The 17,500-nt window shown below is 46.1% G+C and overlaps 1 protein-coding gene across 2 annotated transcripts in view; it reads right to left on the bottom strand.

The window, feature by feature from the left end:
* The window catches only part of LOC110503753 (cyclin-dependent kinase 14), a 233,248-nt gene that overhangs the window by 82,579 nt on the left and 133,169 nt on the right, over positions 1-17,500 (bottom strand). For both annotated transcript variants that reach the window (XM_036970578.1, XM_036970579.1), the window contains one exon: positions 1,634-1,697. In XM_036970578.1, coding sequence (XP_036826473.1) covers positions 1,634-1,697 — 64 coding nt within the window. The remainder of the gene's footprint in view (positions 1-1,633; positions 1,698-17,500) is intronic.

Here is a 17,500-nt window from a genome sequence, read left to right as displayed (position 1 = left end):
GGGAGAGAGAGAGTAGCCACTGTTCCACTACTAGACAGAGGGGCAGAGAGACACGGAATATCTACAGTTTGAGGTAAGGAGTTATTGAGTGGGGAGGATAGAGAGATGGTAAGACTGTTCCAGAGTCAGGGATTAGACATATATGAGGGAGAGTTGTTTTGATATCCAGATTACTTCTGTCTTTCTCGAGTGTCTGATGTACTGTGGTTATACTAAATATCCTCCAGCCCATCGTAAAGCACCAAGGCCCTGGGCCAAGGTCAGGCTAAGTGTCATGGCTGTCTACGTTTCAAACCTAAACGGTTGTGCTGCGAACACCAGAGTGAAAATAAACCAGGGCTGTAAACATGGCTGTGAATTATTGAAAGTAACGCTGAGAATGTAAAGAATCATATCAACGTGCTGATACCACCTCTGTGTTTGATTTAATGTCTGGAAACTGATTACAGTTCAGGAGGAAGACTAAAACATGGTCAGAGAGGTAGGATATATTCAGAGGGATAGAGTGAGACAACACTGTCCTCTGGTGGTGGGAAGATATAACTACACCCAGAGTGATAATTTCAACACTGTCCTCTGGTGGTGGAAAGATATAACAACACCCAGAGTGTTAATTTCAACACTGTCCTCTGGTGGTGGGAAGATATAACTACACCCAGAGTGTTAATTTCAACACTGTCCTCTGGTGGTGGGAAGATATAACTACACCCAGAGTGTTAACTTCTGATAAATCATTTTCACAGCTCCATCTGTTACGTGCTAATGATCAGTTTGTGGTTGAGTGATGGTGACAATGAGAGGGTTAAAACGGCTGTTAAGATTAGATCATTGTGACATTGAGCATCCATTTAGAGCACAAATAAGAAAATAAAAGGTTCTCTCTATCCCGGGATTCAGTCAAAAGATTGTTCGCCTTACAGAGGAAACAGGCAGTTTGGAGAGACACTTATTAAGAGAGGGAGGTGGTCTTGCATTGGACATTTGATCAGGCAACTGCCTCAATTGCTGATAATAAAATGGTGTATTGTGTGTGTACCTATTGTCATGCAGAGATCATACACTGATCTGGTACACTGAAGCCAGGCCTGTCTGGATGAGAGGAGCAGCAGGACAGAACAGTGTGTGTTGCTCACATAGCTGCCCACGGCAGCAGGACAACATAGAACTATGGCCAACCACAGCCATGGCCACAGGACATGAGATTAGGTGTATGTGTTTGTGTGTGTGTGTGTTTCACACCCCAGTTCCTCTGTAATTGGTCACAGGAGATACAGCTAGACACACCACTCACATCATGGTACCCCTGCTCTCTCTGTCCCTCTTCTTCTCCCTCCATCCTCCTCTCTCTGTCACTCCTCTAATTCCCCCTCTATCTCTCTGTGTGTTCCAGCATGCCAACACTAATCTGCGAGCACCGTCCAGTCTGTCTCTAATGAGCTCCCAGAGGGCAGCAGCAGTAGCTCTAGTCTGGCACAGGGATGGCACCGCGATGGTACGGCTGGCCCACAGGCCTGCCTGAGCTGTGTGAACTACAGAGGCATGCCTCCTAGGTTTACAAAGTAGAACTGGAGTCAACGTCTGATTCTGACTGTTGGACCTAGGGTGTGTGTGTGTTGGTGTATGTGTTCTTCACCTGGTTTGAAGTGGGGCAGAGAGTGGACCCCTGGCCAGGTATCCTCACAGGGGGTGCCTAGGACCTGAAAGAAGGAGGGAGACAGAAGGAGAAAGAATAAGAGAGGGAGAAGAAATGCATCAGACAAACACACGCAGTGTCCATATCAACACATTCATATTTCAACAACAAAGTTGGGCCACAGAGAAAGGAAAAGATGAGATCGTCTCACAGAGAAAACGTTTCATTTCTATGACCAAAGAGGAACCTCTGAATCACTAAAGTCCTAAACAATGACCACATTTACATGCGCACAGTATCCGGGTAGTAGGTTATATCCCACTTAAGGTCGTATTCGTGATAAGCTGTTTACATGCATCTTTGATATCCTGCTCATGAGTATCCCTGTATCTATGAATAAACAGAATATTCCTCATTCCTCATATGGGTTAAATGGTATAGTAACTGAAATACGAACACTGACTGTAGGTCTATAACCTCTCATATGCAGCATAATATAATTACATTTTTAAAATCTATTTTTTAACTGAATATTTAAAACATACAATATACTTGCAGTGAAGCCGCTCAACAACTACATCACATGAGTCATCTAACAGCCTCCATCCAGAGTGACACACAGAAACAACCAGGGTCAACGCCGTGCTCAAGGGCATGTTGACAGATCTCCCACCAGCCCTCCAAGATCTGCCCCTCAAACATCCAAGACCCTCACCGCACAGTTCCCCAAGAGCTGCCCCTCAAACATCCAAGACCCTCACCGCACAGTTCCCCAAGAGCTGCCCCTCAAACATCCACGACCCTCACCGCACAGTTCCCCAAGAGCTGCCCCTCAAACATCCAAGACCCCCCCCCCCACTACCACCCACCCTGAGAGAAAATGTATAAATAAGTACAATCACTCCATTCCCCACCCCTAAGACCCCCCCCCCCCCCCCCCTCAACAAAATGAACAAAAGAGAACAAATAGAAAAGCAAAGGAAAGCAGAAAACAACTACGCAGAAAACAAAAGACATCATGGACAACAAAAATCATAACAGCGAGGCCAACTGAATATGTTGAGTGCATATATGGCACTATTTACATGTGTGTGTCCGTGTATGTGCACATAGGTGCATTTGGGAGTGTGTGTATATTGCATGTGTACAAACACCTGCACGGCATCAGCCTCAGGCAACCCGGAATTAACTGTTACATACTCTGGCCTTCAGTGTCATTCAAATCTACTTTTTGTTATGTTTTATTTTGACTTCATTGTTTTGAATTTGATCTGTGACTGCCATTCTACCCCCCCCCCCCCCCCCGCCCAACAACTCCACTCCCACTTGTCTCCAATTCCACATCCCAACCCTCAGCTTCCCTCAGCCCATCTCACCTATCTCTGCTGGCCACCCCCTTCAAATTTCTATGCAAAATAAAAAATATTATCTCCTGCAGAATTATGCATTTCTTTCAGAGAAATTACACATAATATGTCTCTGGAACAGGAGTGGAGAAAAATGATCTCTTGCTGTTTCGACCACATACAGTATGCACTCAAGATGAACTGAAGTCTTATCAGAAATGTGTTTTGTCATTTTCTCAGCTTTTCATTTCCTTAAAACAGGTCAAACTGATGACATTTGGACATTTTGCACAGGACCAATCTTTTCACTGTTTTGGAGTTATTCCGTTTTCTCCCCAGTCCCTAAATGAAACAGACAACTTTACCGGTGTTAACTAGATTACTAATGCATTCCTTCTATCAATGTAGGACATTATTCTGGTCAGCACCACTTCATTTAGTCTTCTGGAGTAACAAGTTATGGCAAAAGAGAAGCTGCTCGTGTCAAACTATAGTTGACACGGCCTACCAAATGTAAGAATTATGAAAACATCATCCCACAACACCCATGATATGTGAAACTGAGCACAGACCACAGAAACAATAGTAAATTGGATGTCTACACGTCACAGTACCCTGTCTTGGCTCCCAAGTGGCACAGTGGTCTAAGGCACTGCATCTCAGTGCTAGAGGCATCACTGCATACCCTGGTTTGATTCCGGGCATAATCACAACCGGCTGTGATTGGGAGTCCCATTGGGCGACGCACATTTGGCCCAGCGTAATTTGGGTTAGGGTTTGGCCGTGGTAGGCCGTCACTGTAAATAAGAATATGTTCTTAACCTACTTGCCTAGTTAAATAAAGGTTCAATTCTCCAGGTTTTTCATAACTGGGATACAAGCTTTTTCGGGTTATTGTAAACAGGATATGATGTTTATATACGTCAACTCAAAAGCAGAACACTTGAGTATCCCGAATAATGATGGGATATTGGTGTGTATGTAAATGTGGTCAATTAGTCACACAGTCACAGACATGGTAACCTGCTAACCCTTATTATCCTACAGTGTGTTTACACCAAGATCACATCCAAGAAGTGAAGGTCAGTGTTGTGCTGAGATAATTGTGTGTGTGTGTGTGTGTGTGTGTGTGCTAGAGAAAAGCCTTTTGTTGACCTTGGGTGTCAAGCAGAGACACTGAATCAAACAAACACACACACACACAAACACACACACACACACACACAAACACACATACATTGGCGAGGTGTACACACTCAGAGGAGCAAAAACACACCTCACTCACACAGACTGGGTTAAGATTTCAAGATTTTGTTTGTTTTTCTACTTACCCAGAGTCAGACAAACTCATTGATGCCACTTGTATGTCTCTGTGTGCAGTTTGGAGACGAATGAAGTTAGAATATTGTTAAAATATTAGTAAAACTAACAAATGTATAAAATATTGATTAATGTGTATAGCTTTGAAAGACAATGACCAACCACCCAGCTTTAGAGTCATTAGAAGGTCTATTTCCCTGTTTGTGAGAGGAGCTGGCTACTGTACCGGGACTCTCTCAACAATTACACTAAACTAACAATGTTCTAACTTCAATCATCTCCAAACTGCATGCAGAGACATACACATGGGATCCATAAGTTTGTCTGACTCTGGGTAAGTAGAAAAACAACCTTGATCTCAAAGTCTCGCATGAGCATGAGAGGGAGAGAGAGAGGTGGGTGGGTGGTTGGTTAGGGAGAGAGAGAGAGAGAGAGAGAGAGAGAGAGAGAGAGAGATGGGTGGGTGGGGAGTGAGTGAGTGTTAGAGCATGAGAGAGAGATAGAGATAGGTGGGTGGGTGGGTGTTTGGTTAGGGAGAGAGAGAGAGAGAGAGAGAGAGAGAGAGAGAGAGGGGAGAGAGAGAGAGAGAGAGAGAGAGAGAGAGAGAGAGAGAGAGAGAGAGAGAGAGAGATGGGTGGGTGGGGAGTGAGTGAGTGTTAGAGCATGAGAGAGAGATAGAGAAAGGTGGGTGGGTGGGTGTTTGGTTAGGGAGAGAAAGAGAGAGAGAGAGAGAGAGAGAGAGAGAGAGAGAGGAGAGAGAGATAGGGGGTATTTGAAGTGTAGGGTTGGGACTTGGGATAGAAGGCATAGGCTGAAACACAAGCTGCATATACTCTAGTCCCAACCACAGTGTCAGAGGGGGGATGAGCCAAAACATACAGCCTAGTCAATGTGCTCATGTATTTACAGTCAACCCCAGCAGAGGGCAGCAGTGTACCATGACATGGAGAGACAGGGATGAGGATTGGATTGTGTGTGTGTGTGTGTGTGTGTGTGTGTGTGTGTGTGTGCCAAACCCCTGACCGCAGTCACACACAAAGAGTGATCCCCACCCCCCGGTCCAGCCGCCTCCCTGAGGCACAGAGTAAAATTAGCTGTCCCCTCTCCGTCACCCCCTCAGCCCTGTAGGGAAACACTCACTACCTTAATTACAGCCACACACACAGCATCGCTCACCGTGGCCACCCACACCATGACACCGGCCACGGCAGCGTTATCATTGCCACGGAAACATGACACATCTCCACAGCAACACCAACATGCTAATACATCACAAATGAACTATGCCAACCTTTCATTCATTTTGGGCTGATACACACACACAATTCCACTCCCTACCTAAGTCCTGCTCTTTCTTTCTTTCTTTCTTTCTTTCTTTCTTTCTTTCTTTCTTTCTTTCTTTCTTTCTTTCTTTCTTTCTTTCTTTCTTTCTTTCTTTCTTTCTCCCTCTATCTATCTCTCTCTGTCCTCTGCTGGCCAGTCTGGGTGTGTTGGTTGATTTCCCCTCTGATCTCTTGTCACTGTCAGGCAGCGCTGTAAGGTGCGGCTCGGTGTGTGTGTGTAGTGCTGTGTTTGTTCTGGTAACACACAGCCTTCAGGACGGAAATCAACTCAGGCAGCCACAGCCTGCCACTCAGGACTGTCTGACTGACTGTCTGACTGGCTTCAGAGGAGAAGCAGGGGGCATCCCTACCAAACACTAACACTAGCCTGCGTCCCAAATGGCACCCCATTCATTTTGACCAGGGCTGAAAGGGGACACAGCCTTACCACTACTACCACTAATGTTTCTGTAGCCAGAGACTTTGTCTTTCTGGTTCTAGTGTGTAGAATGTAGATATTACACACTGTCACAGTAAATGAAGGGACTAAAAGGAAAGTAAGAGATCAAAGTAAAGAAAAGTTATACATTAACACTACCACTACTACTACTACTACTACTACCACTACTACTACCACTACTACTACCACTACTACTACCACTACTACTACCACCACTACTACTACCACTAGTACTACCACTACTACCACCACTACTACCACTACTACTACCACTACTACTACTACTACCACTACTACTACCACTACTACTACCACTACTACTACCACTACTACCACCACTACTACTACTACCACTACTACTACCACTACTACCACCACTACTACTACTACCACTACTACTACCACTACTACTACCACTACTACCACCACTACTACCACTACTACTACCACTACTACTACTACTACCACTACTACTACCACTACTACCACCACTACTACTACCACTACTACTACCACTACTACTACCACTACTACTACTAGCACTACTACTACTAGCACTACTACTACCACTACTACTACCACTACTACTACCACTACTACTACCACTACCACTACTACCACCACTACTACCACCACTACTACCACCACTACTACCACCACTACTACTACCACTACTACTACTACTACCACTACTACCACTACTACTACCACTACTACTACCACTACTACTACCACTACTACTACCACTACTACTACTACTACTACCACCACTACCACCACTACTACCACCACTACTACTACCACTACTACTACTACTACCACTACTACCACTACTACTACCACTACTACTACCACTACTACTACCACTACTACTACCACTACTACTACCACCACTACTACCACTACTACTACCACTACTACTACTACTACCACTACTACTACCACTACTACTACCACTACTACTACCACTACTACTACTACCACTACTACTACCACTACTACTACCAATACTACTACCACTACTACTACCACTACTACTACCACTACCACTACTACTACCACCACTACTACCACCACTACTACTACTACTACCACTACTACCACTACTACTACCATTACTACCACCACTACTACTACCACTACTACTACTACTACCACTACTACCACCACTACTACTACCACTACTACCACCACTACTACCACTACTACTACTACCACCACTACCACTACTACTACCACTACTACCACTACTACCACCACTACTACTGCCACTACTACTACTACTACTACTACCACTACTACCACTACTACTACCACCACTACTACCACCACTACTACCACTACCACTACTACTACCACTACTACTACCACTACTACTACCACTACTACTGCCACTACTACTACCACTACCAAAACCACCACTACCACCACCAACACTACCACTATCACTACCACCACCACCAACACCACCACCCCCACCACTACCACCACCAACACTACCACTAGCACTACCACCACCACCACCACTACCACCACCAACACTACCACTATCACTAACACCACCACCACCACTAACACCACCGCTAACGATAACGCCACATCCACCACTACCAACACAATCACTAACACTACCACTAACACCACCACCATGACCACCACCACTACCATTAGCAAAACCACCACCAACACTACCACTAACACTACCACTAACACTAACAACACCACCACCACCACTACCATCAACACTACAACTACCACGAACACTACCACTACCACTACCACTAGCACTATCAACACTACCACCACCAACACTACCACCACCACCACCACTACCACCACCACAACCCCTAACACTACCACCAACACCAACACAACCACCACCACAACCACTAATACTACCACCAACACTACCACTAATACTACCACCACCACTAACACCACCACAACCACTAATACTACCACTATCAACACCACCACTACCAACACTACCACCACAACCACCAACACCACCACCACTACCACCACCACAACCAACACTAACACTACCACTACCACCAACACTACCACTACCACCAACAACTCCACCACCAACACTACCACCACCAACACTACCACCACCACCACCACTACACCACAACCACCCCCACTACCACCACCAACACTAACACCACCCCTACCACTACCAGCACCACTACCACCACTACCATTAACACCAACACTACCACTACCACCACCACTACCATTAACACTAACACTACCACCACCACCACCACTACTACTAACACTACCACCACCACCACTACCATTAACACTAACACTACCACCACCCTCCACCACTACTACTAACACTACCACTACCACCACCACTACCACTACCACCACTACCACTACAACTACCACCACCACTACCACTACCACCACCACTAACACCACCACAAACACTACCACCACCACCAACACTACAACTACCACTACCTAGCACTACCACCACCACTACCAATACCACCACCACTACCACCAACACTACAACTACCCCACCACCGCCACTAACACTATCAACACCACCACTACCACCACCACCAACACCGCCACTACCAACACTACCACCACCACCACCACTACCACCACAACCACCACAACCACCACTAACATTACCACCAACACCGCCACTACCAACACTACCACTACACCGCAACCACCCCCACGACCACCACCACTAACACCACCCCTACCACTACAACCACCACTACCACCACCACCACTACAACCACTACCATTAACACTAACACCAACAATACGACCACCACTACCACCACCATTAACACCAACACTAACACTACCACTACCACCACCACTACCATTAACACTAACACCACTAACACCACCACCACCACTACTACTAACACTACCACCACTACCACTACCAGCACCACCACTACCATTAACACTAACACTACCACCACTAACACCACCACCACCACTACTACTAACACTACCACTACCACTACCACTACTACCATTAACACTAACACTATCAGTACGACCACCACTACCACCACCATTAACACTAACACTACCACCACCACCACCATCACCACTACTACTAACACTACCACCCCCACGACCACTAACAATACCACCACTAACATTACCACCACCACCAATATCACTACTACCACTACACCTACCACCACTACCACCAACAACACTAACACCACCCCTACCACTACCACCACTACCATTAACACTTACACTACCACCACTAACACTACCACTACCACTACCACCACCACCACTACCATTAACACTAACACTAACACTAACACTACCACCACTAACACCACCACTAACACTACCACTAACACTACCACCACCACCACCAACTCCACCACCAACACTACCACCAACACAACCACTACCACCGACACTACCACCACCAGCATCCCCAACACCACCACTAACACCACCACCATGACCACCACCACTACCATTAGCAAAACCACCACCAACACTACCACTAACACTACCACTAACACTAACAACACCACCACCACCACTACCATCAACACTACAACTACCACGAACACTACCACTACCACTACCACTAGCACTATCAACACTACCACCACCAACACTACCACCACCACCACCACTACCACCACCACAACCCCTAACACTACCACCAACACCAACACAACCACCACCACAACCACTAATACTACCACCAACACTACCACTAATACTACCACCACCACTAACACCACCACAACCACTAATACTACCACTATCAACACCACCACTACCAACACTACCACCACAACCACCAACACCACCACCACTACCACCACCACAACCAACACTAACACTACCACTACCACCAACACTACCACTACCACCAACAACTCCACCACCAACACTACCACCACCAACACTACCACCACCACCACCACTACACCACAACCACCCCCACTACCACCACCAACACTAACACCACCCCTACCACTACCAGCACCACTACCACCACTACCATTAACACCAACACTACCACTACCACCACCACTACCATTAACACTAACACTACCACCACCACCACCACTACTACTAACACTACCACCACCACCACTACCATTAACACTAACACTACCACCACCCTCCACCACTACTACTAACACTACCACTACCACCACCACTACCACTACCACCACTACCACTACAACTACCACCACCACTACCACTACCACCACCACTAACACCACCACAAACACTACCACCACCACCAACACTACAACTACCACTACCTAGCACTACCACCACCACTACCAATACCACCACCACTACCACCAACACTACAACTACCCCACCACCGCCACTAACACTATCAACACCACCACTACCACCACCACCAACACCGCCACTACCAACACTACCACCACCACCACCACTACCACCACAACCACCACAACCACCACTAACATTACCACCAACACCGCCACTACCAACACTACCACTACACCGCAACCACCCCCACGACCACCACCACTAACACCACCCCTACCACTACAACCACCACTACCACCACCACCACTACAACCACTACCATTAACACTAACACCAACAATACGACCACCACTACCACCACCATTAACACCAACACTAACACTACCACTACCACCACCACTACCATTAACACTAACACCACTAACACCACCACCACCACTACTACTAACACTACCACCACTACCACTACCAGCACCACCACTACCATTAACACTAACACTACCACCACTAACACCACCACCACCACTACTACTAACACTACCACTACCACTACCACTACTACCATTAACACTAACACTATCAGTACGACCACCACTACCACCACCATTAACACTAACACTACCACCACCACCACCATCACCACTACTACTAACACTACCACCCCCACGACCACTAACAATACCACCACTAACATTACCACCACCACCAATATCACTACTACCACTACACCTACCACCACTACCACCAACAACACTAACACCACCCCTACCACTACCACCACTACCATTAACACTTACACTACCACCACTAACACTACCACTACCACTACCACCACCACCACTACCATTAACACTAACACTAACACTAACACTACCACCACTAACACCACCACTAACACTACCACTAACACTACCACCACCACCACCAACTCCACCACCAACACTACCACCAACACAACCACTACCACCGACACTACCACCACCAGCATCCCCAACACCACCACTAACACTACCACACTAACACTACCCCCACCAACATGACCACCAACATTACCACTACCACCACCACTAACACTACCACCACCAACTCCACCACCAACACTACCACCAACACAACCACTACCACCGACACCACCACCACCAGCATCCCCAACACCACCACTAACACTACCACACTAACACTACCCCCACCAACATGACCACCAACATTACCACTACCATTAACACTACCACCACCACTACCATTAACACTACGAACACCACCACCACCACTAACACTGGCTCTGTGGTCAAACCCAACCAGATACGATCCAGCAGTCTACACACAACACAGTTAGCACAGCAAGCCAGGCCTACTGACTGGTAAGTAATCCTCTTCAGTCAATCCACTCTTCTGCACCATTAGAGACAATTTACTGAGCGTGAGCACATAGTAAAGACCACTATAGCTCTCTAATGGTTGATAAAACAGACAGAGAGAGAGAGAGAGGGGGGGGGGGGGGAGTGAGATAGAGCGCGAGAGAGAGCGCGAGAGAGAGAGAGAGATACACTTGGTGCAGAATCGGAAACACTGCGTTTACTATGAATGTGCCTCGAGCTCAGAGTGATTTGACTGGGTGTTAATACGACCCATAATACGACACATTACAGTTGAACTGTCTCAGTGACTTTAGCCTGACTTTCCTTCTGCTCTATCTCAGACTCTGTCCCAGATGACACCCTATTCTCTATATAGTGCACTACTTTAGACCAGGGCCCAGAGGGCTCTGGAGTGGTCAGAAGTAGTGCACTATATAGGAAATAGGTTGTTATTTGGGACATCAATGTTTAGCTGTCTCACCTCTTGGCCCTGACAGACGTTCCACTACTGTGGTAATGGGATTGGTAATATACTCCAATCTGTGTGACAGCCAGGGTCTCTGTGACAGGGTCAGGATAACTTTCTCCTGTCCCTCTCAGGCCATACAGCACCTGAGGACAAAATCACTATACCACAAAATGGGACAAAAAGGTTTTTTCTCAATCTATTCAACTGTTATAGAGAACAAGATCTCATTGAGCGATGTAGCTACACACACACACACACACACACACACACACACACACACACACATAATGTATCTACAATCAGAGGCTGTTTCTTCTGAAATAACCTCAACCAAGGAACAAAAGCAATTTGAAACCCGATCTGTCATCTGATTGAGCTCCCCTTAAAGCACCAAAGCTTTAGTATTCACCCCAGAGGACAGAGGAGAACAGTGGGATCGATCTAGCGAGGGGTAACCTTGGCCAAATAACAGGGGCTACACACACCAGCTCCTAGCCTCGTCTCTCACTGAACCCCATCTCTCCAGTGAGATATAATGATATCACATCAAACACACAGAGCAAGAGAGACAGCACATGCAAGAGGCTGGTAAAGAAGAGGTAAGGCTAGACAATGATGCTGCTGCCACATTAGAACAACTTGTTGGTAAATGAGACAGGAAATAGAATAGGGGAGGTTAAGACATATTTGAAGCCCTAGATCATGTTGATTCAGCATAGCAACAACTTCCCTGGCATACATACATGGACTTGGTTGGCTGACTATAAGTCCCTCCATTAAGTCAGGCAGGCAGCCCTATAGGTACCCCTATCAACATGGCCCCAGACCATTAGAGGTGACAGACAGGGCTAATCCAGGGGACTTTGCTTGTCTGCCTGTCGAGCACACACACACACACACACACAAGGGCAAGAGCAGATGAAGCTGATCCAGTTACACACAAGGTGTCTCCTCCCCTATGAGGGCATAGAGCTGAGCAGAGGGAAGATACAGGTTGGGCTGAGGGAGCAGAGGGGAGGGGGTACATTTGAAGACAGATGGGGTGGGATGGCACACATGTCTCTTGCTCTAGGGGGGGGGGGGGGGGGGGGGGGGGGGGCATAGTGAGGCACCAGAGGGAATGGGGGGGGTTGGTGGCAGCAGTGGACAGACAGGGACTGTGGGGGAGGGGTATGAAGGGGTGCACAAGGAGACAAGGGGACATGCTCAAATCCACAATCTGGTTGAGGTGTCAGATAGAAACAGCCTACATTATTGATGTGGAGAGTTCTCATGCTCTTTGAAGTGAAGGAGAGGAGAGAAGAGGAGGAGAGGTGGAGGGGAGATTAGGCTGCCGTGTGAATGTCAGTGTCTTTGTGAGGCACATCAGAGAGGGAGAGGAGCACAGCACATCGGAAGGGCGGATGAGGCAGGGAAGGGAAGAGGTCTGACAGACACATCACAGCCCAGGCAGACAACAGCCTTCAAAGAGACCCGTTTAGAGGCACTCTGATCCCACTCACTGACTCTCAGCACCACACCGCTCTGACGCACACAGCTGGAGCGCACACCTGGGTTCAAATAGTATCAGTTTGCTTTCAAATACTTTGGCTGCACTTTTGAAATTGAGCTAAGCCAAAGGAATAGCTCCAAACCAATCAACGATACGAGCTACCCAACTTCCGCATTTGTAGCAGATTGAGGTGAAGATAATCTTCTGAGTTTCTCAGGTTCAGTGCCGTATACACTGCAGGAGACATTGTTTTTGGATTGCTTACACACTAAAATTAAAAGTAGTACACTATTAGCAAAACCTTATACTCAAGAAGCAAAACATCAGCCCATATTTGCACAACTATAAGCACATTGTTAACCTCACACTTGTTGCAAAACACTAAACACACTTAACATACATTACACACAAAAATCTATCATGAAGTCACGTCCTTGCAATACCAAAGCACTGACTGTCAAATTACCACACCGTCCAACCAATTGGTTCAACACAGTCATCAGGTGTGCAAACACTCGTTTGCTTAATTGTAGACACACCAATCAGCTGTATACACTAGCACTATAAAAAGCAGCAGGTGAGTTCATCGGTCTTCAAGCACAATGGAAAGAGTCAGAGAAAGAGTAAGACGAGGAGGATGAGGAGGAGGACGACGAGGAGAAGAATGAGGAGGACGAGGAGAAGAATGAGGAGGACGAGGAGCACGAGGACGAGGAGAAGGAGGAGGATGAAGAGGAGGAGGAGGAAGGGGAGGAAGAGGAAGACAAGAAGGTGCTCAAAGAGGACCGAATCTGACAAATGAGATCCGCACAACACTGGTTGACCACGTTGTCAACCACGGTCTGAGGGAGGCTGGACTGCGAGTGCAGCCAAATCTAAGCCGATATACAGTGGCAAGTGTGATGAGAACATTTAGACTGGAAAATAGGTATTGTAAAAACATCATCATATCAAAAACATCTGCACGGTTTCAGTAACTGCTTACAGTACTGTATTCTATGCACTATCAGCACTGCTGTTACCTTTTCCTGTGAAATTACTGTACTATTGTATACTGTTTTTTTTCTACATAGGATTGAGGGTCAGGGACGACAAGGGGGAAGGCCTCCTATGTTCACAGAACAGCAAGAGAGGGAGATAGTAAACATGGTTTTGGCCAACAATGCTATAACACTCAAGCAGCTCCAAGCTAACATTGTCAATAACCACGCCATTTTCAACGATATCCATCAGGTCTCAACATCAACACTGCCACGCATCCTAAAAAAAAAACATATTCAAATGAAGCAAATTTATCGAGTGCCTTTCGAGCGCAATTCCGAAAGGGTGAAACGACTGCGGCATGATTATGCAGAGGTACAGTGCCTTGCGAAAGTATTCGGCCCCCTTGAACTTTGCGACCTTTTGCCACATTTCAGGCTTCAAACATAAAGATATAAAACTGTATTTTTTTGTGAAGAATCAACAACAAGTGGGACACAATCATGAAGTGGAACGACATTTATTGGATATTTCAAACTTTTTTAACAAATCAAAAACTGAAAAATTGGGCGTGCAAAATTATTCAGCCCCCTTAAGTTAATACTTTGTAGCGCCACCTTTTGCTGCGATTACAGCTGTAAGTCGCTTGGGGTATGTCTCTATCAGTTTTGCACATCGAGACACTGACATTTTTTCGCATTCCTCCTTGCAAAACAGCTCGAGCTCAGTGAGGTTGGATGGAGAGCATTTGTGAACAGCAGTTTTCAGTTCTTTCCACAGATTCTCGATTGGATTCAGGTCTGGACTTTGACTTGGCCATTCTAACACCTGGATATGTTTATTTTTGAACCATTCCATTGTAGATTTTGCTTTATGTCTTGTTGGAAGACAAATCTCCGTCCCAGTCTCAGGTCTTTTGCAGACTCCATCAGGTTTTCTTCCAGAATGGTCCTGTATTTGGCTCCATCCATCTTCCCATCAATTTTAACCATCTTCCCTGTCCCTGCTGAAGAAAAGCAGGCCCAAACCATGATGCTGCCACCACCATGTTTAACAGTGGGGATGGTGTGTCCAGCTGTGTTGCTTTTACGCCAAACATAACGTTTTGCATTGTTGCCAAAAAGTTCAATTTTGGTTTCATCTGACCAGAGCACCTTCTTCCACATGTTTGGTGTGTCTCCCAGGTGGCTTGTGGCAAACTTTAAACAACACTTTTTATGGATATCTTTAAGAAATGGCTTTCTTCTTGCCACTCTTCCATAAAGGCCAGATTTGTGCAATATACGACTGATTGTTGTCCTATGGACAGAGTCTCCCACCTCAGCTGTAGATCTCTGCAGTTCATCCAGAGTGATCATGGGCCTCTTGGCTGCATCTCTGATCAGTCTTCTCCTTGTATGAGCTGAAAGTTTAGAGGGATGGCCAGGTCTTGGTAGATTTGCAGTGGTCTGATACTCCTTCCATTTCAATATTATCGCTTGCACAGTGCTCCTTGGGATGTTTAAAGCTTGGGAAATCTTTTTGTATCCAAATCCGGATTTAAACTTCTTCACAACAGTATCTCGGACCTGCCTGGTGTGTTCCTTGTTCTTCATGATGCTCTCTGCGCTTTTAACGGACCTCTGAGACTATCACAGTGCAGGTGCATTTATACGGAGACTTGATTACACACAGGTGGATTGTATTTATCATCATTAGTCATTTAGGTCAACATTGGATCATTCAGAGATCCTCACTGAACTTCTGGAGAGAGTTTGCTGCCCTGAAAGTAAAGGGGCTGAATAATTTTGCACGCCCAATTTTTCAGTTTTTGATTTGTTACAAAAGTTTGAAATATCCAATAAATGTCGTTCCACTTCATGATTGTGTCCCACTTGTTGTTGATTCTTCACAAAAAAAAAAAAAAAATACAGTTTTATATTTTTATGTTTGAAGCCTGAAATGTGGCAAAAGGTCGCAAAGTTCAAGGGGGTCGAATACTTTCGCAAGGCACTGTATGTATTCACTTTAGCAGTGTGATCTTGCATACTGTCTCATAATCTTTTACTGTACTGTAATATGTATACTAGATCTACACTGAACTACACAATTTTGCCTGACACTGTTTTTCAGAGTTTTACGAATGGATGGAGAGGAGATTCAGCATGAGTTCATTTACGTAGATGAGGCTGGGTTCAACCTGACGAGAACACGAAGGAGGGGAAGAAACATCATTGGCCACAGGGCTATAGTCAATGTCCCAGGGCAACGTGGGGGTAATATAACAATCTGTGCAGCTATTACACAGAATGGGGTCCTGCACCGCCATGCCCATATGGGCCCTTACAACACAGCACTCATACTTACATTCTTGGACCAATTGCACAACATAACAGCAGCAAATCAAATCGATCATATGCAATACATTGTTGTCTGGGACAATGTGTCTTTCCACCACTCTGCTCTGGTTCAGAACTGGTTTCAGCAACATCCACATTTCACAGTCCTATATCTTCCACCATACTCTACATTCCTCAACCCTATAGAATAGTTTTTCTCGGCATGGCGGTGGAAGGTATATGATCTCCGTCTCCAGGCTGAGGTACCCCTCATCCAAGCCATGGAGGAGGCCTGTGACCAGATGGAGGTACCAGCAATGCAAGTATGGATTCGTCATTCAAGACATTTCTTTCCAAGGTGTCTTGCTAATGACAACATTGCCTGCGATGTTGATGAAATTCTCTGGCCAGATCCAGCTAGGCGAAGAGACAATGTCTAGTTATTTATTTTTTTAAACTTACAATACGTAAAGTGACGTTTGGTTACAGTATTATGAATCTCCATGTCAACATTTTGGGCGTG

This window comes from Oncorhynchus mykiss, chromosome 3 (assembly GCF_013265735.2).
Source record: "Oncorhynchus mykiss isolate Arlee chromosome 3, USDA_OmykA_1.1, whole genome shotgun sequence".
Taxonomy (NCBI): Eukaryota; Metazoa; Chordata; class Actinopteri; order Salmoniformes; family Salmonidae; genus Oncorhynchus; species Oncorhynchus mykiss.
This window is presented reverse-complemented; position numbering and strand designations above follow the sequence as displayed.